The sequence below is a fragment of the Dendropsophus ebraccatus genome, chromosome 4 (assembly GCF_027789765.1).
Source record: "Dendropsophus ebraccatus isolate aDenEbr1 chromosome 4, aDenEbr1.pat, whole genome shotgun sequence".
NCBI classification, from domain to species: Eukaryota; Metazoa; Chordata; class Amphibia; order Anura; family Hylidae; genus Dendropsophus; species Dendropsophus ebraccatus.
Genome location: NC_091457.1, coordinates 40,590,945 through 40,612,539, shown reverse-complemented (window position 1 = coordinate 40,612,539; position 21,595 = coordinate 40,590,945). Strand labels below are relative to the sequence as shown.

The window sequence follows — 21,595 nt, the reverse complement described above, 5'->3', positions numbered from 1 at the left end:
CGCTGGAATGCAGCTAGGGACAGAGGGGGAAGGCAGGGACAGTATGACACCCAGGGATGTCATTTTGGGGGAAGGCGTTAAATATGACGGTGTTGATATTGCGTGCTTAATGGCAGAAATGAAAAAGCTCCAAAGTTCAACATTTGAGATTTTTGATTATATTAAAATCAGAAAAAAGTAGGAAAAAGTGATTGAAGTCACATCTATGCAAAAGTAATACCGATAACAGCTACAGATTTCAGCAATTAAAATTTAACCTTACACAGCTTTATAGATGGAAAACAAAACATAAATATAGATATATCAGTCAGAACAAGGTTTTTCTTGTGTTACAGTAACAAGTTACTTGTTACAGTAAAACAAAAAAAAAAGTGCCCACATTTGGTATAGTTAGAATAACCATAGACCTATAGAATAAACCACCTGGCATGTTAGTTTTATCATATAATCAACTCCGAAAAAACTACTGGCTCTCAAATTTCTCAGTTGCATATTTTTTGTGGTGCATGTTGGGACTGCCCCAGGGCCTAGGTAGCTATACTAATTTTATTTCTATGGGCAGTATGTATAAACTATATATATAAAACTTCTGCATCTCTGTTGGCAGCTTATCTTCTCAAGGAACATAAGTGCTTAGTGTGTTGATATGTAACATATCTGACTATTCTCTCCCATGCCATCTGCCAATCCTGTTGATATCAGGGATGGTCATCTTCGATTTGTATGCGAAGATTAAGGATAATCCACTTGTTAAAAATGTTAGTAAACCCATTTAAATTGATGAAACAAAATGCTTCTCATACAATAAAGAAGGCCGTACATCTTAAATACCCGTCTCGGCCAACAATTATTCTTCCTGTCCTCCCCATACACATGGTTGAACATTTCTGTGTTCTTTAATCCGCAGCCAGATAGCTCTGGAGGCAGTTTTTCTCTCTAAAAACAAAGGGGTTGGGTAGTGAAATTTCATCATGCCTAACCCCAATTTCCACCGACATTATCTATCAGTAAAGACTCGGAAGACCCCAATACACTTTATACTGATGCCCAATACAAGTATAAAGTGTATGGGGACTTTAAAATTTAGCAGTAAATTAGGTAATAATAGCATAGAGAGAGCTGCAAACTCAAAAGTGATATAGCTCTATTTTCTTGTCAGGTTCATGACTTATGTTTAATACATCTTTATACATTAATCAAACCACCTCCCATAATACAAACAGATTCTCTGTATCCTTTATCCTTAACACCATAGGACCTCCTATTTTTTGCCAATGCCAATTTCCTCTACACTGACTCCCCCCCATTTTATACATGAATTCCACTACCATACCTAGGCTTATTCTATAAAAGGACCAGATAAGACTCCTAGCTTCTGTTCCTCCTATTATCCCCAGTTCGGTATCCAGTAACCGAACTGCATGCAACATGGGGACAAATAGGAGGTTACTGATATCTATAGGAGGCCTCCTGCTTCTTCTTACCTGTTTCCAAGCACAAGGTAAGTGGAAAAAAAGATATCCAAATCTTGTGAACGCTACATATATATATATATATATATATATATATATATATATATATATATATATGATTGAAGTTGTTTATCACAGTATAAACTCATTCCCATATTTCTATAATTGGTTTCTACTATAATTTTAGTTTGGTTTTAGTGTTTTTTTATTATAAGTGACCTTATGAAGTTCATTGACTAGATATCGGCAATGCATCAGCTTTGGACAACTAATTGCTTATTGAAATAAAAATCACAGAATGTAGAAATCTTGTTAAATATAGTGTGGGCATACATAATACAAAAGTATACTACTGTTTGAACAAAGGGATGAAATGAGCCATTACATAAATACAGGATATACGCAATGATGATATTTTGATTGCTCTGGATTAGCAGTGTTTAACAAGTCAAGTCTTCAATGGATTACACAAAAAGGCAAAGTTTATTTATTCCTTATGCAAACTGTGGCTTTAAAAGTTCAAGAGCGATTAGTAAATTGTCAAAGATGTTCCACTGCGCTGAGTAAATATGCTAGGGATTATGGTGAGCCGACAACAAGGAATCCGATTATGTCATAAAGCTTGATAATAAATGAAAACCCATTCTAATAGTTTAATATCAGCTATATGTAGTCATTATATAGAACTTAAAGAACTTGCAGGGAATGCATTACAAAAAATTATTTATGCCTTAAAAATTTTAATATAATAAAAAAAATATATCCTACCGCTCTAGGTCAAGAGGTCCTATGCCATGTTGGTAACAGTATAAATTTTGTATAGCTCGATCTTCCAGTTCTATGCCCTCACAGATCTCCCTATTTAAATCATACAGGACATTTAGTAGTTTAGCAAACAGTAGGGATTGGCAATCTGACTGCAGGGTCAGAGTTTACTGAGTTTGTAGTCTGTTACCGTGGGGATCTATAGCGATTTTTAAAATATCATAGCACTATAATATTGCAAAGTTGCTTCACATTTTTGTTTAGATGCAATGTCACCCCAAAAAAATAAATAACTAAACAAAAAAACATTGTGAAGGTGTGCAAAGCCTTTAACCAATGAGCCACCAAGGTTAATATTATTCCAATAAGCCACAGTGGTTATTATTATTCAACAGTTTATTTTAAGGCTATGTTCCCACTATGTAGAAATTATTTTAGCAGCATTTTAGTGCTGAATATGGGGTCAAAATGGCGACCATCTACAAGGACGGTCATTATTTTTACATAGTGGGAACATATTCACAACTGCAAAAATGTCATTTAGGTATTTAATTTTATTATTTTTTTTAATACATTTGTACATTTTTTTCATTCTACAGCTCAGAAAAAGATTTCAGGTGAGATATTTTGTTTTTTATACATTGCTTCCACATTGCATCTTGGAGCAGCCGAATTTATTAAACTAATGGAACTAAAGAGTATAAATTTTGCTCAAAGTAACATTCAAAAGGCATTTTAAGATTAGAGCTGTAATCTGCACCAGTTTTGACAACAACTTTAAGTTGTTGTTAGATATACTATGGATAGAGCTGGCCATACACTATATAAATGGCAGCTGACCCCACCAATTTCCATTGTAACACTGACCATCATATAGGAATGACAGCCTCCTACTCATTGGCAATAAGGCAGGGGCATAAGTAGCAATGGCTGGGCCCCATAGCAAATATTTAATTGGGCCCGACTGACCACAAACCCATCAATTGTAGCCATGACGTTTAACATTTAACTACCAGAGAAGGCCACTGGGCACCCTGATGCATCGATCCCTGTAGCAGTTGCTATGGCTGCTAAGGTGGTAGTTACTCCCCTGCCAAAAGGTACCATATGTGTTTTGCCAGTTCTGTCTTTCACTGTTACCGTATAAGTATTTAGAGGTTATAAACAGATAAAATCCTTATCATAAGGTAAAAACCTAAACATATACAAAGAAACTACCATCCATATACTTATACTTCAAAACATATTTCCTATACAGAATACATTGATAACAGCCACTGACAGGCAGCATAAGTTCACTCCACTGTCTATTGCTAGTGTTCAACTTCTACATTCTCCGTCTTCCAGTTAGTCTCCGTTGACATTCTTCAGCACGGAGAGAGAAGCCTCCCATAGACTGTAATTATGACAGGGAGGCTGGCGGGATTCCCCCCCCCCCCCAAGTGTCAGGTGTCTGAAGTAAATGAATGAAGGTGGATTGCATCAGTGCTGATCTCTCCTATTGTTGAACGGAAATATAATAATATCCCCTTGTCAATCCCTCTAATACTCTGTAGATATTAATACGCTCCTACGTACAGGAATCTGCCCTGCTAATCCTAATCAGACATAAACTAACAATCTATGTTTGCGTCTATGTCCTCGTCATATTGATTCATTGCGGATATGTTTGAGGTGTACATTCGTTGCCAAGCCACAGTAAATAATCACTTGGTATTCATAGTTTTATTTGCTTAATATATTATCTAATCCTGTATTATTTATTAAACTAATCCTATAATGGTTGATGTAGAAAATGTATGAAGGAATACACAAGAAAATTATCTAAGGCCGTTCTTAATTCCAGTCCTCATGGCCCACCACCAGGTCATGTTTTAAGGATATCCCATACAAAGAACACCTGTGATAATATCTGATGCACTGAGTATATTGATATCACCTGTGAAATACTAAGGAAATCCTCAAAGGATGACATGTTGGTGGCCATAAGGACTACCACACTCTTGTCTCCAGTTCGGGTGTGGTTTGCAAGTAAGCTTCATTTACTTTAATGGAACTGAGTTTCAAACCCTACCCAACAAGAGTGGTAGAAAAGTGGCCATGTTTTTGTAGCGCTGGATAACCCCTTTAAGAAGCACTGGTCTAAGAAAATTCAGTAATAGCCAATACACTATTGTAAGAAATCACTGCTCCCCCTAGGGCCTGGGAGAATAATGACTGATATATTTCTACTATTGTAATTTTTAGAAGAAGACTGGGATTCTGTTGATCAAGAGTATGGAGAAATGAATGTAGATGAAATTGACTCAGGTGTGTATTCTATGTTCTTTGCACTTTACATGATTTTGGATGCGATACATGCAAAAAAAAAATGCAAATATTCTTCAAGGAAAAATCCAGTAGTCAGCTGTAATTTGTGGTGGGGTCGCACAATGTGAGTATAATTTCTTATGAACCCATTTGAAAACTCTGGGTGTTCTCTAAAACAAGCTGGGAGAAGTGCACGCTTAGACCATTCTCTTACAAGCTCTGTGCATGTGACCAAGTCTGTACGTCTGGGATCGGAAAGAAGTGCTCAGCTAGGCACTTCTCCTCGCACGTTCTAGCTATCCGAACACCTACACCCCAACTGATCAAATTTCTTTTATAAATGTCCCTACGATGTGTCAAAGGTCACAGGTACATTTTAAATGAGTATGACATTTGTTGAATAACTCTGTTTTTGGTTCTTCCTTATTAATAATGTGTATGCACATTGGCATTTCTAGCAGAAGAACAGCAGGTTGTTGGAGATGATGATGAAGATATACAGCAGCAATCAGGTGAGATGACATTGCATATTATATGGTACTCCTATGTAATAATGATCCATTTAGATACATGAAGGTGTAGCTTCTGTTCCCTATTAGCTGATAGTAAAAGGACCATATTCTGACACATTCAGATTGCATTCCAAACCAAGCAACTATATGATACTTCTTTACAGGTGGAAGTCCTTCGCGGGTGAACATTATCGCCTCTCCTGCTCCAGTTTACCGAAGTACGTAAAATACAGAAGTACATATGCCATTGCCATTGGTCACAAATCCAAAAATCTGCCCAATAGTATTTCCAAAAAAACAAACACCCCAAAATGTTCTATTCTTTCATTCTTCAGCCTTTGTATCTATAATACTATATTCTACTTTATACCCACAGCTCTGAATCCATCTCATAACCAAAAAATTTGCAGCACCTTTGGTAACCATAACTATAAGACCTTTGATGGAGACATCTTCCACTTTCCTGGGCATTGTAGTTACCAGTTTGTGCGTCATTGCAAGACCAACTTTGAGGAATTCTTTGTGGGAATCACACGACAGGTCAGGAAAAATGTTCCCGTCATCTCTGGCATCAGCATGAAGCTAGATGGTGCTGATATTATTGTGGCTGAGAAGTCGGTCGTAGTGAACAGTGAAACGTGAGTTATTATTATTGTAACTTTTATTCATTAGGAATCGGAGAATTGTAAAGTAATAGAAGATTGTAGATTGTTCTTGTCCTGCTCTGACTTTTGTTAGTGTGCTGTGGCATGATGATTTGTACAGTATCAAAAGTTACTTCAGTCACAGTAAACTGTAAACTTTATGGATTATATTGTATATAACAGCATCACGTTTAGGAGCTACAGTAATACACATTGGATATGTGTCGGCCTAATGCTTATTCAGACCACAACCTTCTCTCTCCTGCTTTCCCCATAGGTATAGCTGACATTAATCCAATGTACATGACCAGACTAATATATATGAGTTAAAGTTAGAAAGGAAGACACATATGACCTGTCCATCAATTGATTATTCCTACCAGCTATTATTTATTTTTTTGTGAATGTATTTTATACTCATACATGTAATATCCTGACAGTGTGACAGAACTTCCGTTCAGCATTGGTGGAACCCAAATCTCAAAGACTGGTACCTATATAAGAATCTATTCTAAAATTGGCTTTACAATGCTATGGAATGAAGAAGACTCCATCACGGTAAGAAAAAAAAATGGTTTCTCTATCGCTATATAGTTCAGAGGCGGACTACCAAAGTAATTGGAAAATATGTGAAATGCTGAGAAGATCAGCATCATTGAGGTTGAAGTTATCTACGATGGCCATAAAGTGCTTTTCTCATCCGGACAACTTATGTCCTATCATCACTATCCACAGGATAGGGCAACACTAAGATGGGGAGTCTGACCGCTCGGCCCCTCAAGCATTCTCTAGTATGGGGTCTCTGTAAGGAGCTGTGGGCTGCTTACGCGTGCTTCCACTTTATTAATTATCAATTGTCAATTAATGGAGAGGCAGCACATATGCCTGACCCACAGCTCCGTTAAGAGCATATATTAGGGTCCCCATACTCAAGATCATGGTGGGGCACCAGCAGATCAGTTTGCACTTTTTTATTTTTATTTTAGTTACATTGCTTTTAACAGCAGATAGTTATATGCTTTACAACAAGCAGTAGGGACATGAAAACAATAGACTGGATAGGACCCTATAGACTTCTATGGGAACTTTTTCTGTGACTTGTGGATTCTACAGGGAGGTGGAGGCTGAGCTCTGACTTCATTTATTTGAATAGTAAGATCCTCTGCACCTCTGTGACCTATGGACTGGTGTTACAAAGGAGACTGGTGAAAAACTTTCTCTTTAGAACGGGATGTGTTAGCTTAGTTTAGTGGAAAGAATGGAAACTGGAATATTTCATGATTATTCTATTATAGAGACAGACAAATGGAATTAAAAAAAAATCACCTACAAATTCTTTAAAAATATGTTGAATTAAAAACTTGAAAGCTTGACTTGAACAATAAGACATTAATCCTGAGATTTCCTTTTCTTCTTTGGGATGAACACTAGAGGGTTGTATCTTTTTTTGACTGTACTATGTTATTATGTTAACCATTCAAAAATTGTCCATTTTACATTTATAGCTGGAACTGAGTGAAAAATATGTCAACCAAACCTGTGGTCTTTGTGGTGACTATAATGGGATTCCAGTCTACAATGAGTTTATGATTAACAGTAAGTACAATGCTAATTTCCAATAGATCAGATATTAACAGCACTATATACAGTATGTTCTAGAATGTTAATTTTACCTTGTCTGTAGACGCTCTTCTAACTAATGCTCAGTATGGAAAACTTCATAAATACCATATCCCTGAAGAAAAAAGCTGTGAGGAAACTACAGAGGAAGCAGAAACAACCTGCCCCCATAATGTAAGATACTATACTTGTCGGAACGAAAAACTGAATATGCATAAAAAATGTTGGCACTGTTCTTTTATACGCTTTAATATTAGCATCTGATCAATTCAATGGGATTCACAGAATTAATAGACATATTTGAAATTTGGTGTATTTCCAACCAATATTGATCACATATGGGCTAAGAAATCTTTCCTTTTTTAATTTTTTTTTTCTTTCAACATTTTATCTCCAATAGAAACAAATATGTACACATGTCCTGACTGGTTTAGCTCTCCAAGAGTGCAATTCAATTGTTCCAGTTCAGAAATACATTGAACTCTGCGAGCAAGATATGTGTAGGTGCACAGGAAATTCAACAGGGTTCTGTCTTTGCAACATCTTTACTGAGTATTCCAGACAGTGCACCCATGCCGGAGGAAAACCAAAGAATTGGAGAACATCCAAGATCTGCCGTAAGTCATAATTGCAGACTTATGTAAAGGTAGTTGTGTTTGGTCTACTCAAGAATGACGTAAAGGCCATCTTATATAAAACATGTCCAGTCCACGTTATTGCATTGTAAACTTTGATGTTACAGTTTCACGGCCAGGACATACAGTACAATCCAAAAGGTCCAATGCACGGACCAACCCATAAGAAATAAGCCAAGCTTAAAATGGGATATTCTTCTGCTTCGGGATCTATGATTGTGTTGTCTATAATATATATATATATATATATATATATATATATATATATTAATTATTATATCACTGGGACAATAAAATTACTCTATATACTCTATAACATGCAAATTGTATTCTCTTCCAGCTCTAAAATGCGCATTCAATCTTCAGTTTAAAGAGTGTGGCACGGCCTGTCCGGACACTTGTACTAACCCTGAGCGCTCATTGGTCTGCGATGATCACTGCACAGATGGTTGCTTCTGCCCCGCAGGTAATCTATTGTAGTTTTGTACATAACATAAACCTGTCTGACGGATGGAGTGTTGTCCTCTACAAAAAACCCCCCCAAAAAACAAACTTTTTTTGATCTTTTTTTCCCTAAGGGATGGTGTTTGATGACATCAGAAAAACAGGCTGTATCGCAAAGGAGCAATGTCCCTGCACCTATAACGGAGAAGTTTACACATCAGGAACAGGATATGCTGAGAAATGTCAAGAATGGTAACTACTGCTGCTACATTACCTATCTAAGCCTGTGTTTTCAACCTGTGTGTTAGAGGTTATATACCATGACTCTAGGGGGTGGTTGCATTGTGTTAAAGGTGTTCTCCAGCGCTACAAAAACATGACTGCTTTCTTCCAGAGACAGCACCACTCGTGTCCAGTCTGGATGGGGTTTTGTAATTCAGTTCCATTGAAGTAAATGGAGCTTAATTGCAAACCACACCTGAACTGAAGACAAGAGTGGTGCTGTCTCTGGAAGAAAGTGGCCATGTTTTTGTAGCGCTACAAAATTAAAGTGAACAATTTTTCCAGAGTACAAAAATGTTGTCTCTAACAATAACCGTTTCTCAACAGCACATGTCAAGGAGGAAAATGGAACTGTGTTAAAAAGCAATGCTTAGGCGTTTGTGCCCTTGAAGGAGGTTCTCACGTCACCACCTTTGACCTTACTCGCTACAACTTCCATGGAGATTGTACCTACACATTATCTAAGGTAACTAAGGGAGATAGAGACAAAAAATACATGAGCAATTACTCTCACTGCAGATCATGCAATCATAAATGGCTAATCCCAACAAGATATACGTATATCATTTAGTATACAGAAGAGAGGCTTTAAAAGAAACAAACATCTTTCTATTATACATAAGACCACTAAAGTTGCAATGGAGTATGCGAAACGATGCTGGGCCTATTCACCAAGATGTAAGGAAGATTCCCGCTTTTTTTCCATACAACATAAAATGGAGGAATACATAAAGAATAAAACAAATAATGGAAGTGGTGGCCTCTGGATTAAACAGTCTTTCTTATATAAGAGATGGAAAAGGGTTGATGAGACCCATCTGTCTTGAGATGGTGGATACAATGGCCTCAAGCAACATCAGAAATAGAACTACATCAACCTAATATTTTATTTCTGGACGACCAAATACTGTAATAACCCTACTATACACACTACCTCTAGTCTTTGCAGCTGCTTCATCGGTGCTCCTGGTCCTCGTATGGGCTATGTTTCTTACCTGACCGCTCAGCCTATCAGTGGCTGAAGCTGTGTCTGTCACTCATTAGCACAATGGGCAAGTCCTGAGGGTCAGGATGACACAGAACCAGGAGGACCAGGAGAGTCAGGCTGGAAGTTAAAGGTAAATGGACAAGGGGCCTAGATTATGTTTGTAATACATATACAAACCCTAGCCTGGAGAAAATGTAGTGTTTGTCTACACAAACCATTTATCAAGGCATCTTTATATCTTGTTGATGACCATGAACCATACTAATATGCATTGAATGGTGAGTTTATATACTAATAACTCTTTTATCCTATGTTTATAGACTTGTGATTCCAGCCTGTTCAGTGTTTTGGCAGAACTTAGCAAATGTGGCCATACCGATACAGAAACCTGCCTCAGGAGCATTTCCGTTAGCTTGAATGGTGGAAAGGAGGTAAGAACGGTGGTTTAAGAAACAAGAATAGTTATAAGAAGTGGAAAATATATCAGATAATTTTCACAACTTATTATATAATTTTTTTTGTCTTCAGTTCATCTTCGTAAAGAAATGCGGAAGTGTATATGTTAACTCCGTCTACACCCAACTGCCTGTCTCAACGGGTATGTATGATGATATTATAATCTAGTTATAAACTGTCTAAATTTGGCATTGTTTGATGAAATAAAACACTATATATATATATATATATATATATATATATATATATATATATATGTGTATATATAGTATAATTTATTAATATATATGTTACCGTTTACAGCTACTGCTACCATCTTCAAGCCTACATCCTTCTATGTCATCATACAGACTAATATTGGCCTGCAGGTTAAAATTCAACTGGTGCCCACCATGCAGGCTTATGTATTAGCCGATCCAAAACATATGGACAAAACTTGTGGTAAGACCTCATACATTTTTTGTTAAATGACCAAGATTAACAATTGCAATGTACTTATTAAATATTCCCATTACCATTGCATTGTACCTAAAGCACAGCATAGTTGGTAGCATGATAAAGAATCGATTTCAAAGCAAAATTACATCTTTTTAGGTCTTTGTGGAAACTTCAATGAGGTTCAAGCTGATGATTTTAAATCTCCTGCTGGAGTCTTAGAAGGAACCGGATCATCATTTGGCAACTTGTGGAAGTCTCAGCTTGACTGTCCCAATGTCAAAAACAACTTTGAAGATCCCTGTTCGCTCATTGGTCAGAATGGTGAGCATCGCTAAGGCTAATGTATAAAGTGATGATACAATATTATAGTATGATATATAGTATCTATCGGCATCTTCTGAAAAAAACCTCCTCTCACGAATGTAATTGACTACATATTTTGTTTTTAGAACAATACGCATCCCACAATTGTGATGTGCTGCTGGCTAGTGATGGACCGTTTGCCAGCTGTCACAAGACTGTTGAACCCGAAGCCTACCATAAGGTAAAGCTGAAAAGTACTATAACAGGGAAGAAAGCTTAAGTTTGAAATGGTGGTAGTAGCACACTATAGACAGAAATAAAATGGGAGATTTACATTTATAATGCTATATTTCACATATTAATTTAACTTATGTATCTACAGAACTGTATGTTTGATACTTGCAATTGTGAGAAAAAAGAAGACTGCATGTGCTCTGCCCTCTCAGCCTATGTTACTGCCTGCACTAGACAAGGAGTTGACCTACGCAACTGGAGGACAAATATTTGCCGTAAGTTTCCCCAGCGCAATAATGCTTTATCATTATAAGGTTATTGGGTAAAAAAAAGGGTCTGACATATTTTATTGATGTGCCTTTCCTTTAGACTCATACACGACCATCTGCCCGCCTGGTCAAACCTACAGCTACACTGTGACCACTTGTACTCCTAGCTGCCGTGGCCTCAGTGAACATGATGTCACCTGTGAATATGATATTGAGACTCTTGATGGTTGCATTTGTGAAGAAGGAACCTACCGAGACGACAGTGGAAAATGTGTTCTTCCTGCTCTATGCTCTTGTTACTATAAGGGAACTGCTATGGCACCTGGAGAAGTCATTCATGAAAATGGGGCAATGTGGTAAGATGACACTTATCAAACTCATGTCCTAGGGCAACAAGAAACCAGCATTTATACCAGTACCATCATTTATCTAATGCTAGATTGCTAGATCACAAAACAGCCAGTTATACAGATATATGTCCTTATACATTCTAAAATATCCTTGTTGTCCTCCATAGCACCTGCACTAATGGAAAACTGGACTGTGTTGGTGTAGCTCCTGTGGTGGTAAAAGGTATTTTATGCTTTGTCTCTTTATAAGCTCTTTCTATTAATTGTAATGGTTCATAAAAGTGAATGTCTACTTTACATGGGTTGAACAGGTCTCAATAACTTGTTGCTATGAGCCTTAACACAACTCAGTTATCGTGCAGGCCAGACCTCATGAATAATTGCTGGATCAATAATGTGGCCGTTTAATTTCAACATTATTGGTAGCACACCCGCTTTACACAATGATGATATCAGCTGCTTAAACAACGTGATCGGCCCAGAAACAAGCCTTTTCTCATTTATCATCTGATTATTCATGGGGCAATCATTGGTAATGAGTGTTTCTAGCAATGCTCATGGCCCCATAATTAGCCCATGTAAGGCTGTGTTCACACATGCAGTAACACAATAAGGCCATGTTCACACTACGCATATTTTTGTTAAACTACGGCCGCTGTTACTGATTGCAACAACAGCTGTGATTAATATGAAAATATACGTTGCATTGCTGTCTATGGAATCCCGGCCAGAGTGTATACACATGGTATACACTCCGTGCAGGATCCCTAGGCTGCTATTGAATTAATAGAAAACCCTGTCAGTGCACACTATGGAGCGAGCGGCTCAGGCCGCACGCTCCATAGTGTACAGTGGAGAATTCTGATGTGGGCGCACACGGATGTGCCCGCATCAGAACTCAGTGGCGCGAAAGATCATCTGGCCGGTACTGCCATCTCTTACAGTGTGTGAACATAGCCCAAAAATGCAATGTGAAATTGCTTCGTTCTAGTTGGACATAGCCATATGTTTATTTAACATTATTTTTCTTTTTGAAGAATGTGAACACCCAATGGTCTACTTCGATTGTGACAATGCCACTGCAGGAACTAAAGGTTTTGAGTGTCAGAAAAGCTGTTCAACATTTGATTCAGAATGCGTAAGTTAACATGATTGTTTTGAAAAGAGATTCCCAAACCTAAAACATCCATGATAGCTGACTGTATAGCACGGACTGAACTTTTCAACTTTTATGGAACTCCCTGCATCATAATTTATTTTGATGTAGTGAACTCAGAAATGGGTAAAGCTGTTTGCTACTGAACTGACATGGCTGAAGCAGTGACTTTCTTATTCCTCAGATGTGTTTTTGCAGCTCACCCTCATCAACATAAATGGGAGTTAGTTGTAATACCAGGCACAGCTTTAAGGGGTATTCCACTCAAGAGCTAAATATTTAAATGCTCCCAAACCAGCTCCTTGCTGGTCTCAATTACCAAGCCCCCCTGAGTATTTTGAACCATTGCCTGTCTTTCTAGCTGCAGCTGTTCCTGATTTACAAGTTTTTCTAAAAGCTAGTCTATATGCAAGTTGGTGATGACTGGGAAACTACATCTCCCAGTATGCATTGCCTTTCATAGCCAAGAGCCAAGTGTCTGCCTCATCTTGTAGTATCTGCCCATTGCTGGCTCAATCTGCTTCTGCTTTACACTGTTAGGGTACAAACACACACACACACCGTATACGCAGCAGATACGCAGCAGATACGCAGCAGATTTGATGCTGTTTTCAGTTATTTAGATCTAATCTGCTGCGTATCTGCTGCGTATCGCAGCAGTAAATACGCTGCGTATATGCTGTGTGGGTTTATACCCTAAACAAAATATCTATCTATCTATCTATACATCTACATCGTTATATTAGAAAGAGACAGATGAAACAACAGTTTCTTCCTTTCCCTATACTTCTCAGGAGGCTGTCACTGTTCTGTTGTTTCTCCGCCCCTTGGCAATGTGCTCCTGATTTGTTTGATGTCAATGGTGGGCGAGGTTACAGATGAGGTGTTACAGCTTGCCTGGCAACAGAAAAGACAGAGCTCATGTTACTTTGGTCTCAGAAGGAAGGGGGAGGACAGAGAAACCAAGACAGAGTGGGCAAGGAAGTGAGGACTTTCTTAAGCTGCAGGGTGTAAGTCAGGATGTGCTGCAGACAAACTATTCATGTAATAGAAACAAGCTTAGATTATGGGTGGGGATTGGTGAGGGCAGACCATTTTAACCAACTCTGTACAATCCCTTTAACAATTTTTTGTTATCATAAAACCAATATTTTGCTTGTTAATGCATGTTTGGAAAAATAATTTCTTTTGCAAATGAAAGTGATCTTATAATCTAAACATAAACTGCTAACTGGCACAAAGTAACTTGAGGTTAACGAGTCCCATTGCAATCAATGGGAGACTAAAGCATTTTACCAGATGCCCGCACCTTGAGAGCGGAGAGTGGCGGTTAACAGGGATTTTTTTTTTTTGTTCTTTTTTTTGTATTTTTTTATACTTTGTTCCTTCAGGGGATGTTTAAATATACAAATAATTGAACAAAGGAAATTTAATAGCTTTATGCAAAACATATTACAACAGGGACGGGGAATGGTGGAAATTGCAGGCATTCTCCGCCTCAATTGTAATGTGTTTTGCATAAAGCTGTTACATTTTTTAATTCTAATGTTTGTATATTTTGTTTAAACATACCTAAAGGAACAAAATATACAAAAATGAGAACAAAAAAAAGGAATTGTTTTGTCTGGAGCTCGTTCAACACACATTAAATGTCTGATAGGTCAATTACTGGCAGTGGTGGATCACTACTGTGGCCAGTGATTGGCTGAGCAGGCATTTCCTATCTGTGTGTCAAGAAAGGTCTAGGAAGTAGAGGTCAGCAGGGATCCAAAGAACAGTAGTGTGGGAGCTGTACATTTTTTTTTTTAAAGACAAGTCTTCCTTTTTATAAATATTTTATCCACCAGACAATCCCTTTAACCCCTTAAGGACAGAGCCAATTTCGATTTTTGCATTTTTGTTTTTTCCTCCTTGTGCTTAAAAGGCCATAGCACTTGCATTTTTCCACCTAGAAACCCACATGAGCCCTTATTTTTTGCGTCACTAATTGTACTTTGCAATGACAGGCTGAATTTTTGCATAAAGTACACTGTGAATCCAGTAAAAAATAAATGTATAGTGAAATTGAAAAAAAAAAACGCATTTTGTTTACTTGGGGGAAATGTGTTTTTACGCTATTCTCCCTGGGGTAAAACTGACTTGTTATATATGTTCCTCAAGTCGTTACGATTAAAACGATATGTAACATGTATAACTTATATTGTATCTGATGGCCTGTAAAAAATTCAAACCATTGTCAACAAATATACGTCACTTAAAACCGCTCCGTTCCCAGGCTTATAGCGCTTTTATCCTTTGGTCTATGGGGCTGTGTGAGGTGTAATTTTTTGCGCCATGATGTGATCTTTCTATCGGTACCTTGATTGCGCATATACGACTTTTTGATCGCTTTTTATTACAATTTTTCTGGATTTGATAAGACCAAAAATGCGCAATTTTGCACTTTGGGATTTTTTGGCGCTGACGCCATTTACCGTGCGAGATCAGGAATCTGATTAATTAATAGTTCGGGCGATCACGCACGCGGCGATAGCAAACATGTTTATTTATTATTTATTTATTTATTTACTTTTATTTATAACCTGGGAAAAGGGGGGTGATTCTGACTTTTATTAGGGGAGGGGGCTTTTTACTATTAACAACATTTTTTTTTAAACTTTTACACTTATACTAGAAGCCCCCCTGGGGGACTTCTAGTATATACACTTTGCTCTCTCATAGAGATCTCTGCAGCATAGATATGCTGCAGAGATCCATGAGATAGGCACTCGTTTACTTCCGGCTGCTGCAGCCGGAAGTAAACGAGTGCCGAGCCGGGGACGGCGCCATCTTGGAGCGGTCCCCGGCCGGCTTCAGAAACGGAGATCGCTCCTCCGGGATAACATCCCGGAGGAGCGATCTCCTCCGCTAGACACCAGGGAAGTGCGGCGTCCGGTAATCGGATGCAGCTGTCATGTTTGACAGCTGCATCTGATTACTGTATTAGCGGGCACGGCGATCGGACCGTGCCCGCTAATACCGGCGGTCCCGGGCTATAAGCGGCACCCGGGACCGCCGCGGTTCAGAGCGGGGTCGCCGCGCGGCCCCGCTCTGAACGTCCTTAACGGCATCAGGGCGTAAATATACGCCCTATGTCGTTAAGGGGTTAAATGGTTTTATTAGCCATAATATACATAAAATAAAAAATCAAATAGTATACATTTTATCTACATTTTAATTAAAAATATAGCATATTATTTGGATGCTTCACAGATTAGATTGTTTAGATTTAGTTTTTTTCTTTGTTTTACAGCATAGCTCGGGTTGTGTATCTGGCTGCATATGTCCTGAAGGATTGGTGCTTGATGTTGAAAGAAACATTTGCATTGCTGAAGATGATTGTCCTTGTAGACTCAATGATGACTATTATGCAGCAGGAGAAACAGTTCAAGTCAAATGCAACACATGGTAAAATATTGGAGACCACAGTGGGTTTTTTGTTTTTTTTAAGGTAACATCTTAACAATAAATAATCTTTTGATCTTATTGTGCAGTACCTGTAAGCGTAAAAAGTGGGAATGTACCACAAACACCTGCTTGGGGACTTGTGCTGTATATGGAGATGGGCATTACCTAACCTTTGACAACAGAAGATATCGTTTCAATGGAAATTGCTGGTACACTTTAACCCAGGTACATATGAAAGTCTTTTTGAATAAAGGACATCATTTTTGCACAATCACAACTCACAATCTTCTCTATGTATTCCTAGGATTATTGTTCAGGTGACCCAAATAAAGGTACATTCCGACTCTTCACAGAAAATACACAGTGTGGCTCCAAAGGCACCACTTGTTCAAAATCTATGAGACTTTTCCTGGGTGTAAGTGTTTAATATGCAAAACATATGCATCCCACAACTTCAAATTTCTAACAAGCCACATTAATGTTTTTCTAATGTTCCCCTCCCTCCCAATTTTTATCTTCACTTGCAGAACTACGAGCTCAGTCTTGGTGATCAGAAGTTTGATGTGGTCAAGAGGAACAATGGACAATATGTTCCCTTCAAAGTTCGACAGATGGGCCTCTATTTAGCGGTTGAGGCGGCCAATGGTTTAGTTCTGGTCTGGAATAAGAAAACCACTATCTTTATTAAGCTGGACCCAAAATTTGAGGTAAAAAATTGCATACTGTGGTCACTCCAAAAACAAGCCACATGAATGCTTACATTTCAGTTTCCCAACTTAAATATAAATTTTGGTTAATTTCATCGATTTTTTTCCAGCTAGCACCAAATAATGTCATATTCTTTTGTTTTCCAGGGAAAAGTCTGCGGTCTCTGTGGTAACTTTGATGGAAATGCGGCCAATGACTTTGTAACCAGAAGTCAGTCTAAGGTTGGAGATGTCGCTGAGTTTGGCAACAGCTGGAAGCTTTCTGAGAGATGTTCTAATGCTGTGGACATTAAGGATACCTGTGCATCTAATCCATATAGAAAAGCATGGTCCCAGAAACAATGTAGTATCATCACTAGTGGTGTGTTTGCTTCCTGTCATGGCCTGGTGAGTATAAGTTTATTTTTTGTCATTACACATGTGATCAGCTAGTTTTTTATTTTTGTTCTCATTTTATAGTTTAATTTGTATTGTTATTGGAAAATACTGGAAAATACTGGAAAATAAACTGATACAAATACTGTCTCTAAAAGTATAAATAATAAAGCCTTATTGCACCATTTATAATATCCGGGTAATTCAATAATCAGGTGGACCCTGTTAACTACTATGAAGCTTGTGTCAACGATGCTTGTGCTTGTGATACCGGTGGAGACTGTGATTGCTTCTGTACTGCTGTGGCAGCTTATGCCCAAGCGTGTAGTGAGGCTGGGCAGTGTATCAGATGGAGATCTCCAAACATTTGCCGTAAGTATTTGTTTTTCAAATAGTTTGAAACATTTTTGTCTCCTATATATTATAAATAACACGTTTTGATTCATGTAATTCATTACACACAGCATCTATATGTTTCTATACGGAATGAGTCTTGACCATAGGCTATGGCTGGTATTGGTGCTTGTTCCTCTTAAAGTGAATTGGGCTGAACTGCAATACAAGCTGAAATGTGATATTGAGCCATGGATGAAGTCTAGAAAAGAAAAGCAGACTATTTATAATACCACAACCAATCTCTTTTACTTACCTCTCCATGCAAATTCTAAATATATGTCTTGATCTGAGCTTCCTATTGACTAATTAGATGTAGAGAAACCTATAAATTCTCTAAGTATAAATGAAGCTTATTCTTTTACTGCTGCCACACATTCTTTATGCCAGGTGAAACATTGTTGAATCATTTGTCTCCGCAGCTGTATTTTGTGATTTCTACAACCAGCAAGGACATTGTGAATGGCATTACCAAGCCTGTGGTGCTCCATGTTTAAAGACTTGTATGAATCCAACTGGTGTTTGCTTTAACAAGCTCATTGGCTTAGAAGGTAATTTTTTTTTTTAATTTACAAAAAAAAGAATAGTATTTTCATCCTTAAAAGACAAGAACCACTCCACAAATTAAACATTAGAAACAAAAATAGCTATTGGTAAATATATTCAAGTCGATTTGTGGATTTTTCACATTCTACATCATAATGGACAACTAAACAAAATCTCTCAAACCAACCCCATGTGCATTATAAGGACATATGGAAGTCTAAGAAGGAGGCTTCCTAGTTGGGCTATTACTAGCCAGAGAGCGTAACTGCTTAGTTAAAGCAAATAATTTTTATCCACTTAAAAATGTCCCCATCTAATATAACAGTGGCCAACATGTAAAACTGTAGCTGAAAATACTTCCCCAACATTATTAGTTTATTGCTAGGGGTTCCACTTTCAGATTTTTTAAAAAAATCACAACACTGTTGAGTCATGCTAAATTATAAAATTATAATGTGTTTTCACTTAAGGCTGCTACCCTACATGTCCTGAGGATAGACCATTCTTTGATGAGGAATCAATGCGTTGCGTTGCCTCTTGTCACTGTTATGATGAATACGGAGAAGAGTATAAACCAGGAGAAAAGATGCCAGGTCCATCCAGATGTTCTGTTTGGTAAGAGTGTTAACATTGGCATATCTAACAGTTTTCATATAAATGCCGGATACCTTTGCTTCTACATCTCATGTTTATTAAAAGCAGATTATTGATAATATTCTTTCTTGCTGAATCCCCATTTTACAGTTTTCATGATATAATGAACGAGTATTATAGAAGTAGGTTACAGCCACCCTTCCTTTCTGCAGAAATTTTCTAGACGGATTAAGTGGAAAGCATTTTATAGCTAGGTTCACACAATGTCTTTTTTTGGCCATCCGACTGACGTCTTTTTGGGCGTTTGTCATTTTCAGGTCAAATAACATCCGTTATTTTGCAATGATGTCCATGAATTAAAAATAATGGATGTTATTTGGCCTCAAAATGGCAGGCGTCCAAAAAGATGTCCGTTGAACAGCCAAAAAAAGACATTGTGTGAACCTAGTCTATTTATGTCGCAGACTCTTCATACCTTTGTAATCTGTGTTGTCCTGGACATTCCACTCCAGAAATAAATCTGAATACGTATAATAGTAATACCTTAGTATGCTACAGAACTTAACTAATACAAGTATTTTTTTTATAGCACATGCACCAAAAATGGAAGACAATGTACCCAAGCATCAGGTATGACATATTATTATAAAATGCTATACATCAGATACACTGTATTTTATATAACCATTTACTATATACAGAATAAATTTTATGTTATTATGTTATTGTTATTATAAGAGATAAGTGAATAGTGAAATATTCAAAAATTCGATTCCAATAGCCCCCATATTCCTATATTTCGATCGAAGGTAGAATCCCATTATAGTCTATGGGAGAAAACTACTCGGGACTTAGAAATCAATATTCGACCACTTGGAGGTCACCAAGTCCACAATGACACCTCAAGAAATGATGCCAAAACCTCTGGAATGCATCTGGGACACCAGGGGAAGCATGCCTGGGTGTATCTAACTTTTGGGGGTCCCTTCCTATCCAAGGGCCCTATTACACAAGACGATTATTGTTTACTAACTATTGTTCGCTAAGCGTTCGCTAATTGTTTGCTTTAATTAAACATTCGTTCGCTCAAGTTCTGCATTTGTTCTCTACTCGTTCATTGTTTTGCTGGGATCGGATGGAGTAAACGATCGTAGTAGCGTTCGCAATAACGATCAGAACTAACGACTACAGTTCTGTGTAATATGGTGAACGATTTCAGTTTAACGATAAACAATCTTGTTTGCAATTGTTTATCGTTTGTCGGTAAATGTTAAAAATCGCTTCGTCTAATAGTACCCTGAACACACTGGGGGAGATTTATGAAAGGGTGTAAATATACAACTGGTGTAAACTACCCACAGCAAACAATCACAGCTGAGCTTTTAGCTCTAGTAGAACAAAAGCTGAGCTGTGATTGGTTGCTGTGGGCAGTTTACACCAGGTGTATATTTACACCCTTTCATAAATCTCCCCCACTGTCTCAAAACAGCTTCTAAATCTCTGCTTTCTATACTTTTAGCGCTGACACCTAACTTCACTTAAAAGCTTTCTATCCCTGGTATACAGTCTGTCCCTCTCTAGCACCAACCAGCAAGTGACACGAATCTGAAATCACTGATTCGTATATTCAGGAGGCGACATAGTCTAGCCAGCAAATTACAGTTAAAGCTTTTTTTTTTTAAAGTCCTGCCTATTCCTAGTGCCTATCCCTCCCCTCTGCATGTTTATTGGCTAGCAAAAAAGCGCCAGGGGGATGGGAGGGTGAATCGAATTTTTTCTGCGTTTTTGTTCAAATATTCGAACGAAAACGAATAGCTCGAATAGGGTAGTTTTCAATCTAATAGCTATTTCACCGTATAGTATTCTCTTATCACTAGTTATTATGTATAATTATTCCTCCAACATAAGAAATAATGGTATATATAATCTGCACCCCTTCTACCTTGTAAAGCTATAAATAGATGTGTTTCCTTAAGAATGTATCAATGTATTTCATGGCAAATAGTAATACTGAACACATATTTCGTACTGCTTTACCACACAAACTGAATGCAGCTATTGCAAACACATACAGAAAAAGGTGTTCTCCCTTACTATTTCTCTTGTAGTAGACGTATCTGCATCTATTTAAAACTAACCAGTCTTGAACATTTTTTGAATGTTTTATGTTTTTCTTTCAAAACAAGGTTGTTGCACATATCAAGGCAAAGAATTTCTGCCTGGGGACATAGTCTATTACACAGCTGATGGAATTGGTGGCTGTTTAAATGCCATTTGTTCTGAAAATTCAACAGTAGAAAGGAGGATTGGCCTGTGCCCAACTACCACAGCTCCACCTACAACATTTGACTTCAGTCCTTCATCTGAAGAGCACACTCACACTACACCACCAACTACCTATGGTATTTCCCCAACATCTTCTACATCCACTGAATCATCTCCTGAAACTCCAAGTGGTGGGCAAAGCACGGAACAACCAATTACTTCCTCATCTAGTTCCGAAAGTCCATCTGGTATTATGTCTATTAAAATGCATGCTTTATGCTACTTTTATACAAATTCTGCTGTTTTAAGAAAATGACAGGAAGACATGAATTTAGTTACACCCATCTGGGACATGCTATAAGTGCTCCCTAGATGTGGGTCCCAACTCTG

At 37.8% G+C, this 21,595-nt stretch overlaps 1 protein-coding gene across 1 annotated transcript in view; it reads left to right on the top strand.

Moving 5' to 3' along the window:
• Positions 1-1,428: 1,428 nt before the first annotated feature.
• The window catches only part of LOC138789270 (mucin-5AC-like), a 36,461-nt gene continuing 16,294 nt past the window's right edge, over positions 1,429-21,595 (top strand). Inside the window, exons 1-32 of the mRNA XM_069967873.1 lie at positions 1,429-1,501; positions 2,837-2,854; positions 4,485-4,547; positions 5,006-5,059; positions 5,224-5,277; positions 5,436-5,697; positions 6,144-6,261; positions 7,209-7,299; positions 7,388-7,497; positions 7,724-7,940; positions 8,299-8,424; positions 8,537-8,654; positions 9,012-9,150; positions 9,993-10,103; positions 10,201-10,270; positions 10,432-10,569; positions 10,723-10,887; positions 11,016-11,110; positions 11,252-11,378; positions 11,473-11,728; positions 11,890-11,945; positions 12,760-12,860; positions 16,171-16,325; positions 16,412-16,550; positions 16,630-16,740; positions 16,853-17,032; positions 17,180-17,419; positions 17,623-17,779; positions 18,223-18,351; positions 18,817-18,961; positions 19,530-19,570; positions 21,127-21,453. Of these exons, the coding sequence (XP_069823974.1) occupies positions 1,429-1,501; positions 2,837-2,854; positions 4,485-4,547; positions 5,006-5,059; positions 5,224-5,277; positions 5,436-5,697; positions 6,144-6,261; positions 7,209-7,299; positions 7,388-7,497; positions 7,724-7,940; positions 8,299-8,424; positions 8,537-8,654; positions 9,012-9,150; positions 9,993-10,103; positions 10,201-10,270; positions 10,432-10,569; positions 10,723-10,887; positions 11,016-11,110; positions 11,252-11,378; positions 11,473-11,728; positions 11,890-11,945; positions 12,760-12,860; positions 16,171-16,325; positions 16,412-16,550; positions 16,630-16,740; positions 16,853-17,032; positions 17,180-17,419; positions 17,623-17,779; positions 18,223-18,351; positions 18,817-18,961; positions 19,530-19,570; positions 21,127-21,453 (4,186 nt within the window). The remainder of the gene's footprint in view (positions 1,502-2,836; positions 2,855-4,484; positions 4,548-5,005; positions 5,060-5,223; positions 5,278-5,435; positions 5,698-6,143; positions 6,262-7,208; positions 7,300-7,387; positions 7,498-7,723; positions 7,941-8,298; positions 8,425-8,536; positions 8,655-9,011; positions 9,151-9,992; positions 10,104-10,200; positions 10,271-10,431; positions 10,570-10,722; positions 10,888-11,015; positions 11,111-11,251; positions 11,379-11,472; positions 11,729-11,889; positions 11,946-12,759; positions 12,861-16,170; positions 16,326-16,411; positions 16,551-16,629; positions 16,741-16,852; positions 17,033-17,179; positions 17,420-17,622; positions 17,780-18,222; positions 18,352-18,816; positions 18,962-19,529; positions 19,571-21,126; positions 21,454-21,595) is intronic.